This window comes from Grampus griseus (assembly GCF_964374135.1).
Source record: "Grampus griseus genome assembly, chromosome: 3".
NCBI lineage: Eukaryota > Metazoa > Chordata > Mammalia > Artiodactyla > Delphinidae > Grampus > Grampus griseus.
This window is the reverse complement of record NC_139019.1, coordinates 422,639-439,993: the sequence shown is the minus strand read 5'-3', so window position 1 is coordinate 439,993 and position 17,355 is coordinate 422,639. Positions and strand designations below refer to the sequence as shown.

Here is a 17,355-nt window from a genome sequence, read left to right as displayed (position 1 = left end):
ATCGGACGGAAAAAGGGACAACATGAAAGAACGGGTGGGGATGTAAACAGATGGAAATTCTAAGAAAGAAGCAAACAGAAGCGCTAGAGTCAAAAACACTGTAACAGAAAAGAACACCTCTGATGAGCTCTAGACTGGGCATGGCTGAGGAAAGGATCTCAATAGAAACCTCCAGAACTGAAAAGCGAAGATTAAAGAAGACTGAAAAAAAACCAGAACAGAATATACCCAAGAATCGTGGGACAACTACAAAAGGTGTAACACACACATCTGAGAACACCAGAAGGAGGAGAGGGGAACCAAAAAAATATTTGAAGATGACTTAAAATTTCCTTAAATTAATGTCAGACACCAAATCACAGAACCAGGAAGTTCAGAGAACAGTGGCAGAGTAAATGCCAAAAAAATTACAGCGAGGAATATATTCTACTGGAGAAAACCTAAGACAAAGAAAAAAATCTTGAAATAGGCCAGAGGGAAAAACCATGCAAGCAAAAATAGTGAAAGACTCAGTATGGAGACAAAAAAACTACCAACCTAGACTTCTGTATCCTGCAAAATTATCCTTCAAAAGTGAAGGAGAGGGCTTCCCTGGTGGCGCAGTGCTTAAGAGTCCGCCTGCCAATGCAGGGGACGCGGTTCGTGCCCCGGTCCAGGAAGATCCCACATGCCGCGGAGCAGCTGGGACCGTGAGCCATGGCCACTGAGCCTGCATGTCCGGAGCCTGTGCTCCGCAACGGGAGAGGCCACAACAGTGAGAGGCCTGCGTACCGCAAAAAAAAAAAAAAAAAAAGTGAAGGAGAAATAAAGACTTTCTCAGATAAATAAAAACTGAGGGAATTTGTTGCCAGTAGACCTGCCTGGTAAGAAACATTAAAAGAAGTTCTTTAGAGAGAAAGAGAATGACACAGGTCAGAAACTCAAATCAGAGAAGGAATAAGTGAAGGCAGAATAAAAACTTCTATTTTTCTTACAATCTAACAGGCAACAGTTTGTTTGAGATAATAGCAACAATGTACTCAATACGTTATGCTCAGGTATTACACGCAGGGTTATAGTTTGGGTATAAATGAAATGAATGACAGCAATGATACAAGGGACAGGAGGGAGGAATTAGGAATATTTTGTTATTATAAGGTACTTGCACGACCTGTGAAGTGGTATAGTGTCTGAAAGTGGTCTTGGAGTACTTGTCAATGTACATAGGCAGACCCTGGAGATATTGAGGGTTCAGCTCTAGACCACCACAATAAAGCAAATATTGCAATAAAACAAGTCACACCATTTTCTTGGTTTCCCAGTGCATCTAAAAGTTATGTTTCCACTGTACTGTAGTCTATTAAGTGAGCAATAGCATTATGTTAACAAACGATGTACATACCTTAATTTAAAAATGTTTTATTGCTAAAAAATGCTCACCATCATCTGAGCCTGCAGCAAGTCATACCAGCAACATCAGAGATCACTGATCACAGATCACCACAATATAAAAAGATGAAAAAGCGTGAAATATTGCAGGAATTACCAAAATGCGACACAGAGACATGAAGTGAGCTAATACCACTGGAAGAACAGCACCAAGAGATTTGCCTGACGCGGGGCTGCCACAGCCCGCAGCCTGTAAAAACACGATATCCGCAAAGCACAATAAAGCAAAGCACAAAAAGCGAGGTCTGCCTGTCCTGTGCACTCCAGAGCAGCCACTAAAAGTGAAAGCATAACTGACATGCCAAGGACAGAAAATGGAATCATAAAGTGATCATTTAAAATCACAAAAGGAAGGAAGCGATCAGAAGAAGGGCAACAAGTAGAAACAGCAAACATGCAGCTATTAATCCAACTGTATCAATAACCACTTTAAACATCAATGGTCTAAATGTACCAAGTGAAAGGCAGAGACTGTCAGCGTGGATCAAAATAAAAGGCCCAACTACATGTTACCTAAAGAAACCCACTTTAAAAATAAAGACACATAGATTAAAAGTAAATGGACAGAGAAAAACAGACCATGGTGACACCAATCAACAGAAAGCAAAGGAGCTACACTACTTTCAGACAGAGCTGACTTCGGAGCAGGGAGAGTGATCTGGGATAAAGAGGGGCATGACGTGAGGACAACTGGCCGGTTCTCCAAGAAGACATAACAGCCCCTGACGTGTCTGCGCCTAATAAGACAGCATCAGACTATGTGGTGCAAAAACTGATAGAACTCAAGGAGAAATGGATGGACCCACTTCCACACCTCTCCTTCAGAGAGGGGTAGGTCCAGCAGTCAGAAACTCACTAAGGACACAGCTGACCTCAGCAGCACGCATCACCTGGATGCAGTGACATCCACCTCATCCAAGCAACAGGGTACACATTCCCCCAAGCTCACAGGGAACAGTCACCAAGACAGAGTCGTTCTGGGCCCTAAAACACACTTTTACATACTTAAAAGAGAACAAATCCTGTGATATTTGTTCTCAGGACACAGTGGAATTAAACTAGTAATAAAATAAATAACAGAAAGATAACTGGGAAATCTCAAAAAACTTGGAGATTAAACAACGTATTTCCAAATAACACAAGTCAAAGAAATCTCAGAAGTACTTTGAACTAAAATATTTCAAAATAAAAATATTTTGAACTAAATTAAAAAGAAAATACATCTTATCAAAATTTGTGGGATGCAGTGAAAGCAACGCGCAGAAGGAAATCTGTAACACTGAATGTATGTATTGGAATGAAGTGAGCTCCGAAATCAATAATCTAAGCTTCTAGCTTAGGAAACTAAGACAATAACAAATTAAATCCAAAGCAGGAGGAAGACAAGAAATGATAAAAATTAGGGCAAAAATCAATGAGACTGAAAACGGGGAAAAAATAAAAAATAAAAATCAACCAATCCAAAAGCTAGTTCTTTAAAAAGATCAACAAAACGGAAAAACCTCTATGCCACCAGGTTACCTAAGGAAAAAATGACGCAAATTACTAATATCAGAATTAAAAGAAGGAGCACAGCAGGAACTGTTCCATGGACAAGAAGAAGATAACAGAGGAACACTATGACACTCTATGCCCACAAATGAGATAACCTAGATGAAATGGAATGGTTCCTGGAAAGACACAATCTACCAAAACCGACACCAGGAAAAATGGATAATCTGAACAGACTGGTATTTATTACAGACTTGAATCAATAATTGATAGCCTCCTAAAACACCAGGTCCAGATGGGTTCATTGGTGAATTTAAGGAAGAAATTATACCAATTCTCTACAATCTTTTCCATAAGACAGAAGCAGAAACAGAGGGAATACACCCTAACTCATTCTATGAGGACAGCATTATCTTAATACCAGAACCAGCAAAGACAATACAAGGAAACTATAGACCAGTTATCTCCCATGAACACGAATGCAAAAATCCCCAACAAAGTATCAGCAAATTGAGTCCACACCACAGCCAAGTGGGATTTACTCCAGGTATGCATAGCTGGTTCAATACTTGAAAAAAATCAATGTAATCCATCACATCAACGGGCTCAAGAAGAAAAGTCATTATGACCATATCAATAGATGCAGAAAAAGCATTTGACAAAATCCAATACCCATTCATGATAAAAGTGGTCAGTAAACTAGGAATCAAAGGGAACCTCCTCGACCTGATAAAGAACACCTATGAAAGCCCACAGCTAACAGCACACCTGGTGGTGAGAAACCAGCTGCTATCCTGCTGAGATCAGGAACAAGGCAAGGATGTCCCCTCTACCTACGGCTTTTTAACATTGTACCGGAAGTCCAAGCTAACACAATAAGACAAGAAAAGGAAATAAAAGGTATACAGATTGGGAAGGAAGATATAAAACTATCTTTGTTCACAGATGACATACCAACCATCTATGTAGAAAATCTCAAAGAATCGACCAAAAAACAAACAAAAACTCCAGGAACTAATAAGTGACTATAGCAAGATTGTAAAATTCAAGATGTACGGGTCACATTGTGTCCCCTAAAAAAGAGATGCCAAAGTCCCAACACCTCATACTTCAGAATGCGACCTTATTTGGAAATAGGGTCTTTACAGAGGTAATCGAGTTAAAATGAGGAAATTATGGGGAGCCCTAACCAATACGACTGGTGTCCTCATAAAAAGGGGAAATTTGGACACAGGACAGGCAAACACAATGTGGAGTTCTGTGAAAAGTCACAGAGAGAAGACAGCCATAGGAAGAAAAGGATTGGAGGGAGGCATCTACAAGCCAAGGAACACTGACGATTGCCAGCAAAGTACCCGGAGCTGGAGTCATAGAATGGATTCTCTCCCAGAGCCTCCAGAAGGAAGCAACCCTGCCAACACCCTGATTTCAGACTTGTAGCCTAAGAACTGTAAGACTGTAAGTTTCTGTTATTTTAAGCCACCCTGTTCGTGGTACTTTGTCACCATCAGCTGTACACAAGTCAAATACCTGCAATGAACAACTGGAATTTGAAATTAAAAAACCTAAACTAGCCTCAAAAGAACAACATGCTAAGGTATAAATCTAACAAAATATGTACAACATCTATATCAGGAAAATCACCAACCTCTGATAAATGAAATCAAAGAAGAACTGAATAAATGGAGAGATATTCCACGTTCATGGATAAGGCTCAATAGTGTCAAGATGTCAGTTTCTTCCCAACTCAATCTGTAATTCAATGCAATCCCAATCAAAATCCCAGCAAGGTAGTTTGTGGATACTGACAAACTAATTCTAAAATTTATACGGAAAGGAAAAAGACCCAGAACTGGCAATTCAATATTAAAGGAGGCCAAAGTCAGAGGACTGACACCACGTGACTCACAAAACTCAGGCAAATGTGGACGGGGCTAGAAAGCTCTGTGCGGTCTCTTTCATAAGAGAACACCAATTCCATTCATGAGGGCTCCACCTTCAGGACCTCATCACCTCTCGTGGGCCCTATCTCCTAAACCCATCATGCTGGGGGTTAGGATTTCAGCATACGAATCTGGGGTACACGATACACAGACCATTCCGCAGGGTCCACGTGCAGCTGTCTACCCAGCAAGTAGTCTGATCTGAAATAGGGAAGTGAGGGGAGGGGAGCTCCAAGGGAGGCATCCGAGGGAAGAGGAGATTCTAGAGACTTGAAACTGATCTTAGAACAGAAGTTGGCCAAGTATGGCCCACAGGTCAAATCTGACCCACTGCCTGTGTTTGTAAATAAAGTTTTATTGGAACACAATCATTAGTTTATGTATCACCTATAGCTGCTTTCATACTACAAAGGCAGGGTTTAGAAACTGAAGCACAGATCATATGGTCCACAGAGCTGAAAATATTCTCCCCAGCCCTTTACAAATAAAGTCGGCCGACCTCTACATTAGAGAAATTTACAGATGAGCTAAGGCATACAGTGCAAGAGAAAGAAAACTATTAAAAGCCTCAAACAAATCAAAATGGTGTACAAGAAGGAGTATATAATCCTCGTACATCACAAGCAAGGTAAACACCACTGACTGACTTCTACCCTGTAGAATCAACCACACACATGAAGGCTGTATGCTTTCAGAGCACATTTGAACACTACCCACCCTGACAATCTAAAGTTAGACACAAAGATGCAGACGGCAGGAGCTGGGAGGTGGTGAGAAGCCGGGCACAGGCTCCCACAGCCCAGCCAAAGCAGAGCGGGAGCCCTGGTCACAGAGCACTGAAAGAGAACGCGGGAAGGAGCAGAGCCAAGCACTAACACCACCAGGGTGGGGAGAGGAGGCTCCGGCAGCTGTCAGATCTGCTCAAAGTGCTCACATCCAGAAATGGCCAAGATCTGCGTTGTTCAGAGATCAGAAAGTAACTGAAACAGAACCTGGAAGCCGAAACACTTACAGAAGGGAAAGAGGCTGCCTCTGAGGAGCGGGCCAGGAGCAGAGAGAAAGGACTGCTGCCTCTCACCGCAGGTCTTTTGTGCCACGTATTTTACATCCCTCACTTTAATAACCATTTTAAATATTTTTTAAAATACCATATAGAAAATGTGGACGACAGGAAGAGAGGCTGTCCCACAGTCTCCGTGATCCCCAGCTGGTATCCAGCGTTTTTCCCCACGCTCCCCTGGATGTCTGTCCTCCAGGTGGCAATCAGCACTTTAGTCAACACCACTCCTGTTCATACCTTTCGACTCTGAAAACGGCTGGGAAGCTCTGCTTTGAGTCCAGCGATTCCTCCGAAGCCAAATGCAGCCGGGATGCTCTCCGCTCACTCTCCCTCACAGGGCGGTCGTCTAGGGAGGAGATGCCGCAGAGGAACTAGCAGGCCACGAGGCAGGTGGCAGGGCCCAAAACCAAACCCCGCGGTGTGCCTGCCGGCCTCCCCTCAGGACTAAAGGTGCCCCCTCGCCCAGCCAGCCACACATGGCGTGCGTGTGACCAGGACTGCCATCCCTTGTTCTGGGGACCTTCCCTCCCCTTAGGGCTGACCCCACCACGGCATCCCCCAGATGACTGGGCAGACCCAGGAAAGCAAGGCTGGGCTCCGGGGGCTACATCTGGTTTCCCAGCAATGCTGAGCACTGATTCCCAGAGGGCCGGCAGCTCGCACCAGGCTTGCACCTCAGATGCCCCGGAGGCAGGAAAGGAAACACACACGCAAGTTCTCACGCAGTCTCGTCCTTCTCATCTCCTCTTAACGCACATCCTGGGTGCTGGGCGAGGTTCCCAACCACACTGACACCCCTAGCAAGTGTCCACGGGCGAGGAGCCTGAACACACTGGAGAGAAGACGCCCTGGCCATGTGTTGGCGCCCAGGGTTTACACCCTCAGATCCTTGGGACCAGAACAGGAGACAGAGCCAAGTTTAAACTGTCCCCGCGGGTGCCCTGGGCCCAAGAAGACCCCACTCGTCCACAACTGCACCTCCTCAGAAGCACCCGAGGGGGGCTCCCCTCCCGAACGCCGGAGCTCGGCCCTCGGGATGGCTGCCACAGAGCTCCTAGAGAGCACTGAGCCCACGGCACCCCGGGAGGTGCACCAGCTCAGTGAGCAACGAGGGAACAAGGAGGTGCCCAGTACCCACTTCCACAGGTGTGGCCACCGCACAGCAGCCCCTCTGTCCTCTCAGGGACGCCATCCACCACACACCAGCCTGGGGCCTCCCGTCTCAGGGCCTGGACGCTGCCGTCGTGCCGACAACACGTGACTCTACTTGCCCAGCCTGAAGTTCGCTTCCGCGTCAGTTCCACGTCCCTTACTCTGAGCATCCTTCTCTGGACGGTTCCACTCTAAATTCAAACTCAATATGACTAAAATCAGATGCAAACCCACCTTGCCCCCCAGACCGCATGCTCTCCTCACTGCGGCACTCTCCCAGACCCCGGCCCAGGGCGCCCCAGATCACTCTGGCGGCACCCTGCTGGGAGAGAGGGCCTCCGAGCGTCCCCCACTCCCGCACTGACTGGCCCCAGTTATGCTCCCGCCTCACGTCTGAAAGCACCTTTCACGTGTGGGAAGGCTCTCACAACCCCTTCTCTATACGAGCAGTCTAAGACTGAATTTACAACTTTCATCACAAACGGAAACAAATGATTTAAGACTGAAGACTGCAAAAACTTTCCATAAGGATTGTCACGCTTCTGAAAAAGAGTCAAATTCAATTGTTCACAGGACACATAATAGTCAAATAAAAGTTAGAACACAAGCACTTAATCCTCCCAAATATCTAAAAATTAACATTAAATGCTGAAATTCTAAGTAGGTTTGAAACTAAACAGCATGCCTCTGAGGGTCAGTGCCCCTAGGCCCAGGCAGGCACAGCCTAAGGGTGTGGCCAGGCTCCCCAGAGCTCGCGGCCTGCCAGGACCGGGGTCCAGGAGGTAAGCCGACGCACGCGCGCAGCGGGGGTGTTCATGAGACAAGCTGTGTGCGGCTGAAAGGTGCCGCCGGTGGGGTGTCTACAGGCCCTGGTAGACCCTGAAAGGACAAGAGCCATGGCCTGCCCACCATGGAGCCCAGCATTTACCTGACAGATGCTGCCATGATGTGGGTCTCATTTTGGTTTGGGTAGCTCAGTGCCTGGGAGGTGGAGACGCCCTGAAAGCCCCCCAGCCTCCCCAGGCAGTCAAGGGCCCTCAGGACGGAGAACACGCCATGATCACTGGGGGCACAGAAGGACCACCCTCCTCCAATCAGACACCGCTGCACCACTAATCAGCACTTCACACAGGAGGACCCAGGTCTGAGACTCTAAGCCCCTCCTTCCCCAGGGTTTCCACGCCAGCATGCCCTCGGGCTCACGCTCCAGCTCTCTCCCCGGGAAGCGCGACATGGGGGCGGCATTAGCAGTGCCCTGGCCACACTGCTCACAGCAAAGTGGCTCCTGAGAGCAGGGACAGTGGGTGGGAAGACGCTGTGGCTTCCCCAAGCACAACCCTCCTGACTGGGCACGGCTGGTGGGCACCCTGGTTGCTCGGCCTGCGAGCCTGAGAGATCCGGTTCTTTTAAGGCTACGGGCCACTGAGCCAAGGTGGTGACTGCACCTGCCAACAGGACCTCACACTCTCGTGCCTGTCACCTGGGGAGGGCGTGGCACGATGAACTTCTCGCCCGTGTCCTCCCAGGTGGACGTAAAACCAGGTTGAACCCAGGTGTCCAGCTGAGCCTGAGACGATGCCCAGGAGACCATGCCAGGAAACAGGGCACCAGGAACAGCCAGAAAGCAGAGCCAGCCCATGCCTGTGCCCGTGGCCCAGCAGCCATCTGTGGCCGCAAGGAAGGGGCTCCCTGCCACCCTCCAGGCAGCTCTCCTGTGAGAGGAGGAAATCAGCTTCCCTTTCCCGAAGGGTCAACAGCGCCATCACCCCAAGAACACGAGACAGCCATCGGGCAGCACCAAGCGAGGCCCGGAGTGCGGCCGGCCCACCCAGCGGCCGCAGCCGCGGGAGCATGCGCACCACGAAGAGGCGGTAGTCAGACTTGCTCTCCACCACAGGGTGCAGCCGGAACTCCACTTCCGCGAGCTCCGTTAAGCAGTGGAGCCGGAAGACCTCCGCCAGCGAGGAGATGCGGCTGTGGTAGACGCTGAGACGCTGCAGCGCCGCCAGGTACTCCATGCCCTGCCAGGACAAACACGGCAAGACAGCCATTAACACGAACCAGCCCCCAACCTCCCAGACGCGCTCGAAACGCACACGCAGCATCACCGGGAGAGCAAGGGGGGGAAGGTACTGCTCAGCTGGGAGTCCTGCGCCCCCACGGTGAGACGGCCGCGCGTGCCGACCGCGGGGAGAGGACAGCCGACGCCTGCTGTGTGGATGACGAGGACGCCAGCTGATAAAGGACGAAGGGTGACTGGCGTGCACACATTCCTCTTTCGGGCCTTATCTTATTTCCCTTACAGATACAACCATCTTCATCAGAGAGCTATGACTTCTCGTTAAAGTAGTTCGAAGACATAACGTGATGCATAAGAAATCCAGCTCACAGCAAACACAAGAAAATCAGCGCAAGACTTACAATCACCGTGAAGTGTATGGCTTACAAGTACTAGAAGCAGAGTCATAAAACAGACTGCCTTATTTACCATAAATGTACTACCCACTGCTATTGACAGCAATACATTTTCTTTCTAGAAACAAACCTAAAACTTACCTCTAGACTAACCAAGGAGTTTCGTGAGAGATCTAGAGAATTTAGACCTGTTAAATTCATCAAAGAATTTCCTAGGTGAGTAATCTTTTCTTGGTAAGTTCCAGGAATAGATAATGACCGAAGTTCAGCTAAGAATAGAAAATTAAGAGATTTTAAGTTTATTATTTTATTGAAAATAAATTACTGCAATAATTTATTCTCCCTCCAAAACCCTCTCACCAGGAAACCCTCCTAAGGGGGTTCCCACTTCCACACCTGACTGCTCAGCCCCATTGCCTGTGGGCCTCTGTGCAGGGATCGCAATCTGAAACCCACTCGGTAGCTGACCTGACCACCCGTGCTGTTACAGGTGAGGGCCAGCTGCACACGAGGTGCACCGAACACCTCTACGTGGCACACCCGGTAAGCAGCTGTTAGACAAACATCACTACAAAAGTAAGCTTCTGTAATGAAAAAGACACTGTGTCTGGATACACCAGTATCTTCCCAGGAACTTTTGTTTTAAAACACATCTTGATTACATATGAAACTGGTTTTGGGGCTTCCAGTTCCAGACAAGACAGAGGAGACATATTTCACCCTATTCCTCCCCATTTATTAGACCTAAAAACCCTGGACAAGAACACGGGAAGCAACTCTGAAGCGTGGCGACTCTGAAGCGTGGGGACTGTCTAGGGACCTGAAGAAAATGGTCGAGCACTGAGGGTTGGTTTTGTTCTGTCTCCTGTACATCCCGATCTGAGTGCAAGAGAAGCTGGCCACCCAGAAACACCCAAGGACACCTACCAAAAGATACGGGTAAGCCTGCTGTCCGTGGTCAAAGGACCAGGAGGGGTGGCCTTGCAGGACAGACTCCTGACAACCTCAGCCCCACTCCAGCCCAACGCCAAGAAAAAAAAAAATGTACCTCGTATACCTGGCCTCGCACGGTGGCCAGCACCAGGGCAGTGTGAGTGGACATGACTACTGCCCTGGACTGGCTGTAAGGAGGCATCTGCAGATGCTACGTGTGTGACAGGGGCCTGGCCACCACCTCAGCAACAAGGCAGCACCCAGGCAGTGCCAGTACTGAGTAACAAGATTTAAATAGGAAGCAGAGTCCCAATCAAAATGACCAATCAAAAATGATCAAGAACTAGGATAATCTCAATCTGAATGAGGGAAAACAATCAATAGATACCAATAATGAGATGACAGAAATTAGAATTATCTAACAAGGATTTTAAAGCAACTGATATACAGATACTTCAATGAGCAATTATGAACATGAATGAAGAAAATAGCGGTTCTTGGCAAAGAAACAGAAGATGTAAAGAAGAAACAAACAAATTTCAGAAATGAAAAATATAATAACTGAAAGAAACAAACAAAAAACCATGGGAGCAGCTCAATAACAGAATGGAGATGACAGAGGAAAAAATTCAAAGAGAGAAAATGCAAAGATAAACTGAACAAAATTGTCCTATCTGACCACCAGAAAGAAAACAGACTTTAAAAAAATGAACAGAGCCTCAGGGGCCTGTGGAAGAAGAAAAAGCAATCTAACATTCATGTCATTGGGGTCCCAGTGGAGATCCAATCAGAGTTTAAAGAAGAAAAGAAAAACAGTATGGCTAAAAATAAAAAATTTTAAGTTAAAGAAATAATGGCTGAAAACTTCCCAAATTTGGCAAAACACATAAACCTACACATTCAAGAAGTTGAGAAAACCCCAAACAGAATAAAGGCAAAAACTGACACATCAGAATCAAACTTCTGAACACTAAAGACAATGAAAGAATCTTGAGAGCAACAGAGAGAGAGGCATTACCCAGAAGGAGAAACAACTCCCATGGCAGGGCCTTACTCCTCAGAAACCATGGTGCTGAAACAAAGGAAGTGCTCTCACATTTTTCCATTGCTGAAAGAAAAGAACTTTAAACTCAGAAATCTATATCCACCAAAAACAGCCTTCAGGACTAAAGGTGAAATATAGATATTCTCAAATGAAGAAACACTAAGAGAATCTGTCACCAGCACACCTCCCTAAGATAACTGCTAAAGAAAGATCTTCAAACATTAAGGAAAGATAAAAGAAGGAAACCTGGGACATCAGGAATGAAGAAGGAATAATGAAACAGGTAAACATGTGGGTCAGTGTTTCCTCCTAAGCTATTTAAACTGTTGGCTGACTATAAAAAGAAAACGTCATATCATTACTGTGGTTCTCAGGTATGCAGGGGAATGTCTAGACAACTAAATTATAAAGTGGGAAGATAATGAAACCTAAATGGTGGTAAAATTTCTATATTGACGTGACGTGATAAACCGTTCACACAAGTAGACTGTGCTAAGTCACATACTGTATACTGTAATTTGTAGAGCAACCACTAAAAAAGCTATACAAAGAGATATGCTCAGAAATATAATAGGTAAATCAAAATGGAATACTAAAAATACTCAAGTAAACCACAGGAAGGCAGGAAATTGGAAACAAAAGAAGAAAAACAAAGGGAACAAACAGAAAAAAAAATAAATGTCTCACTTAAGCTCTGCTGTATTAACACATTAAATGTAAATGGTCTAAATACACTATAAAAGATAGGGATTGGCACTGTAGATTAAAAATGATATACAGTATACACTGTCTACAAGAAACTCATTTCAAATATTATGATATAGGTAGGTTTAAAGGTGAAATAGCACATAGATGGGTAAAGACATACCCTGCAAACACCAAACCAAAGAAAGCTGGAGTGGCTACACTAATATCAGATAAAGTGGATATCTCACTGTAGAAAATTATCAGGGATAAGGAGGAATAATACTGCATATGCTACAAGGGTCACCCCAACAAGAAGACATAAAAATTGTAAGTATGTATGCACCAAATAGCACAGCTTTGGTGCATACATATTTAGGATCTTTAAGTGAAAAGAGAAACAGATACATCCACAATTAGAGTCAGGGGTCTCAATACCCCTCTTCTGGTAATTAAGAGAATCACTAGACAGAAAATCAGCAAGGATACAAAAGAACTGAACAACGTCACAAGTCAACAAGATCAAATTGACATTTATATAACACTCCAGTCAATGACACAGTACACATTCTTTCCAAGTGCACTTGGAACATTATAGACCAGATCTTGGGCCATAAAACAAACTTCAAATTTAAAACAATTAAGATCATACAGAGTATGTTTTCTGACCATAATGGAATCACACCAGAATCAATAACAAAAAGAAAAAAATACCAAACAAACTAGGAAAACCTCCAATCACACAAAAATGAAAAGAACACACTTCTGAACAATCCATAGGTCAAAGAGGAAGTCAAGGGAAATACACAAACACAGTGAACTAAATGAAAATACAACATAACAAAACTTGTGGATTCAGCTAAAGTTGTGCTTAGAGGGAAACTTATAGCACTAAAATGTTTATATTATATTAAAAAAGGTCTCAAATCAGAAATCTAAACTTTCATCTCAAGAATCAAGAAAAAGAAGAGCAAAATAAATGCAAAGCAGCAGAAAGAAGAAAATTATACAGAATCAATGAAATTTGAAACCAGAAAACCAATGGAGAAAAAACAAAAGTTGGCTCATTGAAAAGATTAATGAAATCCATAAACCTCCAGAAAGACCAAGAAAGAGAAGACAGAGATGACCAATAACATGGACCGGAAGAAGGGTATCACTGCAGACCCCAGAGACATTAACAGGCTAATAAGGAAATACCACAAACTCTACACACATAAATTTAACAACTTACATGAAATGAACCAGTTTCGCAAAACCCCAAACAACTATAACTCACCTAAGATGAAGGTGATGATACAAACAGTTCTATAATGACTTGAGAAACTGAATTTGTCATTTAAAAGCTTCAAATACAGAAATTTCCAGGCCCATAAGGTCACTGGAAAACTCCATCAAACAAAGAAGAAGCGGCACCAATTTCACACAATCTCTTCTGGAAAACTGAAGAAGGGGCAATTTACCAACTATTTCATGAGTTGGGCATTACGTGGACGACAAAACTAGACAAAAACAGGAAAACAGAAAACTAGCGAGCCGTATCCCTCAGGACATGGGCCCACAGGTGCTCAGCACAGGAGGAGCAGGGGCCGGGACACCCTGGAGTCCTACTAAAGGAGGGCACGCTCCTCCTCCAGACACGAAGGGCGCCAAGCTTTTCCAGAAAATCCGCCTAACGCACCGTATTAACGGGGAAAAAAAGCCCAAGTGACCTTATCGGTCAAGGCGAAAAGCACTGGCGCAAGGGCTCAGCAACCCGGCTCCGAAGAGCTCCCCGCGGGCGGTCTGCGAGGGCGAGCTTGGCCCCCACCTCTCCGGGGACTCAGCGCGGAACCCCTGCCCCTCCCCCACCCGCCCCCACTTCGGGCCCCCCAGGCCTGCCCCTCACACCCCCGCTGCTCCGGGCTCCCCACCCGCTCCCGGCCTGCCCCGCAGCCCACCCCTCACCCTCGCCCCCCCAGGCCTGCGACCGTTCGGGAACCGCGGTCGCGTTTCGGCACCTCTGGCCCGACCGGTCCGCCGACACCTCGGCGGGAAGCTCGCGCCCCCGGCCAGCGCCGCCCACCCGTCCGCCGCCCGCCGCCCGCCGCGCACCCAGGCCGCGGTGAGGCGCCAGCCCGGTCTTCCCCCGGATCTTCTCTTCACACAGAAGCAGCCGCCCCGCCGGCGCCATTCTTTCAAACGGCGCACACCTGTCCGCGCCTGCGTGCTGTGGCTGCCGACGGCCGAGGCGCGGGGCCAGGATCCAGGGTGGGACCGGGGGGCGGGGCCAGGGGGCGGATCGAGGCCGAGGGGGCGGGGAGGGGCGTGGCCAAGGACCTCTGCGGGGTGGGGGGTGTGAGCAAGTGGACGAAGCTGCCGGGAGGACACGTTAGGGGAAGTCGGTGCCGCCCCAGGGCTTACCTGGGAACTCGACGCACTTGGAGACCTCGCATCACCTGGGCACCTGCCCCACCTGGGGACCCTACCCACCCCCAGATTCGCCTGCGTCCTGGGCTGCGGGCGCCCCAGGTTCTGCGCGAGGGCTCCTCACGTGGGGTCGCAGTGCTCTCCCGCCACGGTCAGGTGACTCAGCGGCAGCGGGTCCTGCTCTGCCCCCATCCTCAGTTTCTAGGTAATGAAATCTGGGGTCTGGCCTTGAGACTCATCAGCTGACCGAGGGGTTCACGGCGTGTCCGGCTTACTGGGCCCTTTGTGGAGCACCTTTAGGGAAGACTTCCCTTACAGTCTGGATCTGCCCCAGCCAGCGCGAGCCCTGGGGGTGCCCCCTCCCTCCCGGGTCACCCCAGAGGGTGCCCCTACTGCCTCTCACCCCAGATTTGACTGGCCTGTGGCAACATCCCCTGGCATGTCACAGCCTGGGTGGTGGCGTAGGGGGGTGTAGGTGGGCTTGTAGGGCCAGGGGTGAAAGGCAGGTATAGACACTCAGGGGTGAGGGGCAGTGGTGTAGACAAGGGAAGTATGGCAGAGGGTGTAGGGCAGGGGCGAAGACAGGGGTGTAGGGGAGAGGTACGGGGTATGCGCAGGGGCTGGGGTGGGGGGGGCATCAGGGTGCCTGAGTCTCTCCTGAGCAGGGCGGGGCTTCAAGCCTGCTGCACCAGACCCGTGGGGCTTTGCCATTTACGGAGGCCGGCAAACACTCAGCGATATCTTGAGTCCGGATTGCCAAGTGACTGCCCACAGTTCCAGGCCACATATTGCCATCATCTCACTTCCTACAGGACCGTGGAGGGACTCGGGCACACCCGAGGCCTGGCATGTGGTCACCAACCAGGTGCCCCCTGAGTGGAGCTGGTGCAGCCAGGAGGCTAGAAACTAAGCAAATATCCCGCTCTCAGAAGTAAACGGAAGCAAACAAAAGGCTTCTGTCGCTGTCCTCCCCCCCCCCGGCCCCCGAGAAAAACGGCTTGTCAGCAAGGGCACAGCCCACACGCCAAACATCACTGCTTCCTCCTGCTGCAGGTCACTTCAGGCCGGGCACCCAGTCTCAAGTCCTCTACAGCTTTCTAGAACATTCCAGGGAGGCTTCCAGGCCCCTCAGCCTTGAGCCAGAGTCGGGCAGTCCATCCCAGGGTGAAGGCTGGTGACAGAGATGGAGACCCAAGGACAGGCCCACGCCGGTCCTGCGGACTGGGCAGCCAGAGGGGTCCTCCAGGGGCTGGCGGCCTGGAGCATCTTGGACTTCCCTTACTCTTTGACTGGCCTCGGCTGGGAGGGGGCGGGGGCGGGAGGAGAAGGGGCAATCTCCCACCTTCCCCCCGGAGAGCAGAGCTGTCCAGGCCCCAGAACTAGAGTGGCTGTGGCGCTGGCCACGCGCTCCGGGAACTGAGTGAGCTCTGGTGTCACCACCTCTCCACCCTGGGGTGAACGCCAGCACGGTCACTTCACCCACGAGGAAACATCAACCAGCTGGGTGCGACCGGACTGAGAATCAGTGTCAGACCCGAGCCCAGCCCTGGGTTGCTTCTGCACCGGGCCCTCCAAACGGGAGGCAGGGAGCCTCTGGGAGCCTGAACCCACACAACCACGGCTCCAGACACCACTGAACTCACACGCATCCCCGTTCACACTCACACACCCTGACACTCACACATCCTCACAAACCTCCGACAATCGAGCTCCAACTCGGACGACCATTCCCCGGCCGGATGGCAGGAACCCACCCTGGTCCCACGCGAGGCACTGCCCAGAAGCCGGTGCTCTGTGGCCTCAGCCTCCACCCTGGACCAAGTGAGAAGCATCTGATCAAGGACAGCTGCTCGCTGGTTCCGATGCTTATTCGTTCATAAATGTTGAACGAAAGAGCCTTTTCCCGGCTGCTTTTCTACACAAGATCAGTACCGACATGTGTGACTTGTCAATGCATCATTTTGCCGACTAACCTCTATCCAAAGTGTGACGTGAGACGGAGTGTGAGGACCTTCCTGCGGCTGTTGGAAGGCAAACAGGGGCGAGAGGGGGTGGGGGCTCATGTAAACATCCTACCGTCGTGACTAGCTCCTCTGAACACAGAGGACAGGGTTTGTGTTCACCTGCGAGTGAAAACATTTGTATCTAGCTGAGCTATCAGTTAAGATGCAAGTAAAACCCAGCTGGGGCGGGCCTGACGTAAGGACACCCGGCTGGAGTCCCCAAGGTGGGCTGGGCTCAGCTTGGCTGGCTGGCAGCCAAACCTCTGTCCTGGACACTCGGCCACGCAGCTCACTTCCCAAGAGGCAGGATCCTTCCCGGCTGCATCCAGCGAAGACTCCTGTTTCCATGCCCTGCCTGCGGAGCCCGTAGCCCGAAGGGTCTCCCGTCCTGCTGGCCTGGGCCATCCCCAGAGCTTGTGAGCCGCCTCCGTGCCCAGCGGGGCTTCAGCTGGGAGGAAGAAGCAGAGGCCAGCTCTCCCTGCAATTGCTGACCCTAGAAAGCTGAGACTTCTCAGGAAAATGGAAACTTCCGCTCATTCTGAAAGTAGGGAGGCAGGACAACCGGGCCTGACTTTCTGCACTGCAGCGGCATGGGGCGAGCCGCAGCCACTCACAGGCAGGCTCCGGCTCCATCTGGACAGCCCCTCAGGCACCTACCCCGGAGAAGCAGCACAGGTGGTGCTGGGTGCACCTAGCACCTTCCAGGTGGGAGCTGCCCCTGTGCACACACCCTGCCCCTCGCACAACTGCTCACCGACGGGGGGAGATACAGGGATGAGGGGCACACCTCAG

General features: G+C 49.2%; 1 protein-coding gene across 1 annotated transcript in view; it reads right to left on the bottom strand.

The window, feature by feature from the left end:
• The window catches only part of CEP72 (centrosomal protein 72), a gene marked incomplete at its 5' end in the record, with an annotated part of 32,203 nt that extends 17,879 nt beyond the window's left edge, over positions 1 to 14,324 (bottom strand). Inside the window, 4 exon segments of the mRNA XM_082652217.1 lie at positions 6,160 to 6,268; positions 8,903 to 9,095; positions 9,631 to 9,758; positions 14,246 to 14,324. Coding sequence (XP_082508343.1) covers positions 6,160 to 6,268; positions 8,903 to 9,095; positions 9,631 to 9,758; positions 14,246 to 14,324 — 509 coding nt within the window.
• Positions 14,325 to 17,355: the final 3,031 nt, after the last annotated feature.